The 7,459-nt window shown below is 53.1% G+C and overlaps 1 protein-coding gene across 1 annotated transcript in view; it reads right to left on the reverse strand.

Annotated features, from left to right (window-relative positions):
* The window catches only part of PLCB2 (phospholipase C, beta 2), a gene marked incomplete at its 3' end in the record, with an annotated part of 36,026 nt that overhangs the window by 17,887 nt on the left and 10,680 nt on the right, over nt 1–7,459 (reverse strand). Inside the window, exons 4-7 of the mRNA XM_010146236.1 lie at nt 3,621–3,761; nt 3,111–3,190; nt 2,437–2,490; nt 190–265 (exon numbers count right to left, since the gene is read on the reverse strand). Of these exons, the coding sequence (XP_010144538.1) occupies nt 190–265; nt 2,437–2,490; nt 3,111–3,190; nt 3,621–3,761 (351 nt within the window). The remainder of the gene's footprint in view (nt 1–189; nt 266–2,436; nt 2,491–3,110; nt 3,191–3,620; nt 3,762–7,459) is intronic.

The following is a 7,459-nucleotide window of genomic DNA, read 5'->3' on the forward strand; positions in this document are numbered from 1 at the left end:
GGTACGAACAGTAAGAACCGATCTGAGCAGGCTCACAGGCAGGGCCCGGCAGCAGCAGTAAGGAGAAGTCACAGACACTAAGAGCATCTGGGCTGATGATTCTTTCCACAGCTGAAGGCATCATAGCCAGGGTAAGCAAAAAGATTGTTCTCCAACTAGCAAAACTTTGACTACCCAGCAAACTCTTACCTTGCCCTTTGGAAGATGACAAGCGCTTAATGCCCCTTCCACCCTCTTCCTGTCTGCAGGAAACATCTGAAAAATACTGACCAGACAGGGAAGAAAAGGAATCACCTCAGTGTAGCAGGAAGGGAGTCAGAAAGCCTGGGCTTGGGTGGCTGGGAGCTGCAGCCAGAGCGCAAGACACTCCAAATTACAGCGAAGGAGACCAACAAGACTGCAAACACGAACCGGAGCAGAGAGTGTTCCTCCGAGGGACTAAATGATGGACCAAGCCTCACAAACCCACTGTGGATTTTCTGACCGCTGCCTTGATTCAGGAGTTCCTTATTTCTGCTGCAGGCCCTGTAAGACTCCTGTCACTAAACTCAGCTTACTTCCCAGTCCCTGTCCACCGTCCTCCCCTGCTTCTCTCGGAGATGCTCCCCCCGGCAGCGGGCCTTGCGCCACAGATTCCCCTGGACACCACCCCCAAAAGACACCACCCCATGCCGTTAGCAGGGAATAACCGCGCAGTCAAGACAACATTCCAAAAAAGCAAACAAACGTTGTGCACGTTTGCTGCTTTGAAAGAAGGCAAGACTTTCTGTGAATTCAAGGAACAAAGTCACGACCCTGACAGAGACGCTGGCGTACATGGATGGAAGCGCAGAAGTCTGCCGCTGCAGAAGCCACAGCTCATCCCCCGTTTGGAGAGCTGGCTCCTGCTCTGCAGGGCAGAATTCACCTGCACAAGCCTTCAGCTGAAAGCAGCCTCTGTGCACAGAGAATGGCAATGATAACTGACCCCTGCTGTCAGGATACCCCAGCCAGCAGCAGCGAGGTCTCCTCTGCGGATAAATTTAGATGCCAGCTCTATCAGGCTCCCGGTATCTCGGCTGCTCACAGCCAAAAAGGGGAACAAAAAGTGCCAAATGTGTTGACAGGTGGCAAAGTGTCCAGCGGGAGCTGCCGTGGTTATGCAAAGCCAGGGGTGCTGGTTCCCAGGCTGCCCTTTGCAAGGCAAAAAACTGCAGCACCCTTGGATTGATTCAAAGGGGATTTAAATGTCTAAAGAGACAGGCAGATGCTCAGGGGAATTTTCACAAGAATTCAGACATTCAGCTTTGAAAGCCTTCCGTGGACCTGCACTTGGAGATAAATGAGCATTTTTATAAGTGTAGCTCTTAATCAGCGCTATTTACTGCTCTGATGCTTCACACAGCAGAGCACTTCTACCGCTCTGCAAGACAGACAGACCAGGGCACCAAGGAGAGGTGCAGCCTGTCCCAGGTGCGTCTTCTCCCTTATTTCAGAGGAAGAAGCTGGTTTTGCTCTGCAGCAACACAGAATTTACTCATGTTTGAAAGGCTGAGTCAGAGCGCTCCTCCCTAGTGTGAGGCACTCACTGAAGATCAACACATTTCCAAAAGCTCTTTGAGGAATACACTGGTTTCTGACAGAACGAAATCGTGCTGGTTGGTGGTTTAGAAAACAAACAACAAAAAATGTTTATTGCTGAGTAATGATCAACCAACCAGGAGCCCACTGAGCCAGCACAGACCTCATCTGGAATCGTTGTGCAATATAACACGCAGCAGGCAGCCGATTTACTGTGGGCACTTTGCGCTCGCCTCTCATGGTGCCGCAGCACGGCCTAACCCCAGAAGCAGGGTGGTTCAGAAGCTCGCAGCAAACACCCACCAACGCGCTATCTGCAGGTCCTTACTCTCAAAACAAAAGACAATTTAAGCACCCAAAAGGGAATTCACAATAGCAGTGCAGCCCTTCATCACTCATTCGTGAGCTTGATACCTTGGAGGAGCCGGATGATCAGTGATTTTACTAGAGAAGACACTGAGGGACTCAAAATCAATTGTACATTCATGCCATGCAGTGCGGGGGAGAAGCAAGGGGCTGGAGATTGCTTCAGCAGCACAGCCTTGGCTTATTCTAGTCGCAGCCCTACCCTGACGCTGCCCTGGGGATAGTGAGGGGCAAATCTCCACTGATCTGTACTCAAACCAGCATTAACATTGGACCAGCTCTGCCTCAAAGGCTGTTTCCCTCTCCTTTCCAGACCCAAATTACATCCCAGGCCCTTCCTAGGGAGAAGCGTAGGTGCAGCAGGAGTTCTCCCACGGCCTGAATCCAGAGGGAATGACCTCTACCTCCTGGGTGCAGGAAGAGCAGGCAGCTGAAGCCGCTGGGCAGCCACGCTCTTACCATGCACTCTAGGGTGACCGGACACACAATAAAACAAGTATCCACACTCACTTCCTGACAGGAATCTTCCCCTCTGCATTGAGCTGCATCTTCAGCTTCACCAGGCTGGGAAAAAAAAAAACAAGATTATGAAAATGCACTGGTACAGTCTTAGAGGTCCTGTTAAGTAAGGGTACAGGAAAAAAAAGCAACTGGGAAAATGATCTAACAGTTAATTGAAAATGAGGGTCCTGCAGAGCACCAGGTTAACCTCAAACAGAACCTGTTCCTGTTTCCTGGGAAGGAGAAACAGGCTAATTGTAAGAGCCTAAATATCAGGCAGGCTCCTCTGAAGCATGAGGTGCAGACGGGCGATGATGGTGTCTCCTGTGTTCAGCACTCCTGGGTGATCCCAGGCTACCCACCAAGGAGCATTACAGCGGCAAGAAAGAGGCAGCGCTTTGTTGAGGCGGCTGCGGTGACTGCAGCGGGAGACTCCTCCGAGGCTCGGCATTTCGGTGTGTCTAACACCGCCTGTGTGACCGGCTCAAGCGGTTCTGTGCCAGGCAGCTGTCAGGCAACATACGGCCCAAGTACCAACCACCTACCTGTGCCCCGGGGCTCCGGAGCTGACTGCTTTGGGAGGCTGCCAAAGGAGCTGGATGCCAAGCAGCCCTTTCTCTCCAGTGCAGACACAGGGCAGTACAGGAACGTTTCAGAGAAGGACGTTTTCAGCAATCACTTACATTTTCTCTAGGAAGGTGTACCGAGAAGCATTGTATGTGAGGGGGTTCCGAACGATGGCCATAATATCCTCAGCCCAGCTCTGGGAAGGAACACACACGGGACAGAGGCAGTTGGCACTATGGAACCGCACCAGGCAGCACACAGCAGCGACCACGGGGAGGCCGTGGACCTGTCCCCGTACTGCTGGGCTTGGCTGTGTCACCCTCCTGCTGCCAGGACACGCCAGTAGCTGAAGCTTTCCCCCCACACCTTCTCAGCTGTCTGTTTATCCACACAAAGCACAAGAAGGATGAAAACAACATACTAAATTTCTCCCACTGGTCCTTCTCCACGCAGGGCAGAAATTTCTAGAACAGTGGAGATACCACACCTTACTGGAGCATCAACCTGCTTGTTCATAACCTGGCCGGTACCACTGAGAGGGTTCAGTTCCCTGCCTTCCCCTCTCCCCGCTTAACGCCCCACTCCTCAGTGTTTCCCAGCCCCTCCTCGCCCGCAGGACCCGATACCTTGCTAACATTCTCCTTGTAGGACACGAAGTTATGGAAAGTGAGGTCCACCATGTCAGGGCCAGACACAACTGTCAGAGTCTTAAGCAGGAAGGTGCTGTGGGGGTAATCCAAGTTAAAAACCTCACGGAGCTTCTGGCACTGCAAAAGAAAGAGAACAGAGGGGGATGAAGGGAGAATGAGGCAGACTGTGCCCACAAACACGGGACCAAACCCAAACATCAACCCAAATTCACTGCAGGCTTTTCAGAGGTTGCAAAACTGCTTAACGTGCTCTTCCTTTCCTTGGCTCCCCTTATTTTTCATCTTTATTCTGGAACCTGTATGACCTGGATCCTCCGTGGGACGAAACATTGTGACTAACATCACAGCACAAACGTGCTGGTTTGGGCTGAAAAAGTCAAAGTTGGAGAGTGCTCTTAAAGAAATTCCGTCTGAAGGTTCAGCCTGCACCTGTAGCCGAGGAGCAGAGCATGGCTGCTCATCCCAGCGGTGCCTGTGCTGGTCGCCGCGGCCAGCCAGGTGTCAAAGCTCACACTAAGTCTCTCAGATTAGTGCGATACCTGTTGCTGTAACCTCCCTCCACCACCACAGAGGTGCCGATCAGGACCCAGAAGGTCTAGGAGCTGTAGACCCGGGCTCTCCCCCTCCAGCCACAGTTTCTGCTGGTTGTCAGTAGCTGGAAGTGGTTTTGTCCATTGCAGTTGCAGTATCCCACAGCGATGGCTCACCAGAGATTTGTTTTGTTAAGTATAAGGCTCATCTGATTAGTCATACTGGTATTTCACCACCAAATGAAAGTATTTATCGAATCTCTTTAAATTATTTAGCATTTTCTGTGTTCCTACATGAGCGTCACTAAGCCAAGGTATCCTGGGGTGGAACTGATGGCCACTGCTCCTAATGGAAGGATAAAACTCTCATGTCCTAGAATAAAGCACAGCAATTCATCATCTGAAGTGCAGGATAAATCCCCATCGGAGCAAACAGGGCGGCGTCAGAGCGCCGGCTCCTTCAGCGGCCGAGGGCAGAATGGAGGGTCCAGGACTGTTGGCAGAGCGGGTCAGACTCGGCAGCCAACTGGAGCTGGAGCCAGTTAGACACCCGTCTGAGCTACTGCCTTTCAACGGGTCCAAACACCAGCAACACAGCACACAGCGGGTGAACTCCAGCAAGAGAGGGTTTAGCTGAATGCCTTTGTGTTTGCTGTAAATTTAGGGCGCGTACAGAGTCAGTTGCTGCAGTTCAGCTCGCGTCAAGCTCTCCTAACTGGGCAATGTCTGAACCCTGGCAAGCTGGAGAAAGTGAATCTTGGACCTCCCTGGACCTCGGTTTAGCCCAAACCAACTAAAATCCCCTATACACAACCACCCGCTATGACCCAAAGGGCAGCAATCCCCCTTCTGCCCCAGCACAGTCTGGCCTGTAGCGGCAGAAGCCACCATGTCACACGCGGAGCCACACGTGCATTTTCTAAGGCACACTGCAGCTGTTCTCCACCGCAGTGTTGCAGATTTCTGGAGCATTTGCAGTTCTGACCAATCTTTAGGAACACCAGGATGGGCTGGGCTGGGCCCCAAGCCCACTGCCTGCTGTCAGCCACTCTGCAGTGACACCTCTGAACCCTGAGCAGCCCACGAGCAGCTGGGGGGAAGCAGGGGGACAGCAGGCAGCAGATATACCTAATTCCCAAGCGTTTGGGAATGTCTGAAATGGCTCATTCTTGCTCCGGGAGCAATTTTCCTTGGCAGAAGTGAGCAGCACCCGCACATCCACACCTTCTTTCCCTCTCACAGCAACCTCGTGATGGAGCTCAACTTTTCGTTACAAGTGGCAAAGCGTTAGGATTTTAACGTCAAGTTGAACTTCATCTTGCAAAGCCACTGGCGCTCGTTCGGCTTCCTTACCGCTGGTGTTGTAAATCACACAGAGCTGAGACAATAGAGAACTTGTGGTTTACGCTGAACTCATTTCCTGTATTTGTTAGCAACCGGCTCCTCCTAGCCTTTCCTCCTCCTCCACAGGCCGCTGCCGCCCGGATCTCCAGCCGATGCTTCTCCTCATGCTCTGTCCCTACCAAGCTGAGCACCGCACCGCAGCTTCTGCCTTTATCTCTCTGCCAGACACTGCGTTTGGTAACCGCCCGCTATCTGATGCTGTCTCCGAAGCCGTCATTCACCACTAGCCTGGGCCTGTGCCACTTTTTACACGCCATACCCTTTATCAGCGTTACCTCAGCGACACCTCCCAGCACTTCGGCAAAGTCGATAGCTTCATGTTACGAGACGTGAACTGCGGTGGGCAGGAGGAAGGATGATCTTGTTAGGGATCTAAATTGGGTCATATTTTCCCAGCGCCTGACTTCCTGCCCGGCCTTAAGCAAGTCCCTCACTCCGTGCTGCCTATTTTACACGGGGATTATCTCCCTCACTGGACAAACGCGGTGATGTTGGTGTAACGCTGAATGAAGATGGTGAGAGAGCACCGGAGTCCGTCCAAGGACGCAAAACCTGATGCCCTGGCTCTTTCACAACCTGTGCTCCTCCGGCACAGTGCTGCAGCTTCATCATTGCTTAGCGTCACCTACCAGGTGGCCATGAAGGAAAAAAAGACATTGCTCCATGAAAAGCAGGATGGCAGCATCAGCCACGCAAATCAGAGGAAGGGAAACATGCTCAGCAAATGCTCTTAAAAAAACCAACCACGCAAACAGAAAACAACCCACCGGCAGAACAGTGAAAATACAGTCAGCTCGCACTGCCCTCCCCGTCCTTATTTCCATAAAATCCTCATCCTACAAAGCAGACTCCTGGTCCAGAGAAAAGCAAATCCTCATGCAAATAGAAACAAAGGGCCAGGCCTAGGGCAAGAGACAGACCGTCCTGTCTCTGCGCAAACCGGGGTGCAGCCAAGGCTCAGCCGGGACCCGCCACTGCTGCTGCGCTCCCTGCATCGCCGTGGAACGCACTGCGTGAGGCAGCACCTGTGGTGTTAGAGAACGGGACGTGACAACAAATCTTCTCTTTTGGAGAAGAAAGGTCTTGTTTGCCTGCCAGAAGAGAAAGACAGCACCAGGGTTAGTCAAACGCTCGTGTCCTCGTTAGCAGCACGGCTCCAATGCGGGGCTCAGCAGCCAGACCGAGTGCTGCTGATGGGAACAGCTCTCCTGTCACCGCCCGCATCGCAGGGCCAGCCTGTCCCTGCAAGACGAGGCAGAAAAAAATATGCCGATGAAGCACTCTCAGCTCTCACTGCTGTCTATCTGAGGGAACCGGAAAATGCAGCAGCACACAGATTCACTGGGCACAAAATAACCCACGGCAGTCTGGAGCTGAGGAGGAGCAGACTGTGAGGGAGAGGTGCAGACCGTGCACCCTCAGTAGCCCTGTCCCCGCTCACACAGCGGAAAGATGGAAGCGGCAGAAGAAGGGCCCAGCACGGCAAAAGGCCGTTATTCAGATGTGGCTGTTCCCTTGCTCGGCCCCTGCTCACTATTTATAAACTCTTTGCAAGCCACAGGCGGCCACCCGCTTTCCTCCTGCATGCCCCCACAGCGGTCTGTCTCCCCACAGCTCCTTGTGGTCCCCCTTTCACTAGCAGAGCCGCACATCACTTCGTTCAGTCGCACCCTGTGCTCCCGCCCACGGCTGAAGCCCCAGCACAGCTCTGAGACAGCGCTCGGTCCCCAGAGCCGCTGCTGCTGCCTTCCTCCCGCGATGCCACGCAACATCCGACCACCCACGGCGTGTTTACAGAGCACAGCTCAGGCCGAGCGCTTCCTGCGCCAGCGGCTCCCCAGGCATTCTCCGCCACCGCCCATCGTCACACATCAAGAGAAA

This window comes from Buceros rhinoceros, unplaced genomic scaffold (genome assembly GCF_000710305.1).
Source record: "Buceros rhinoceros silvestris isolate BGI_N320 unplaced genomic scaffold, ASM71030v1 scaffold19892, whole genome shotgun sequence".
Lineage (NCBI taxonomy): Eukaryota > Metazoa > Chordata > Aves > Bucerotiformes > Bucerotidae > Buceros > Buceros rhinoceros.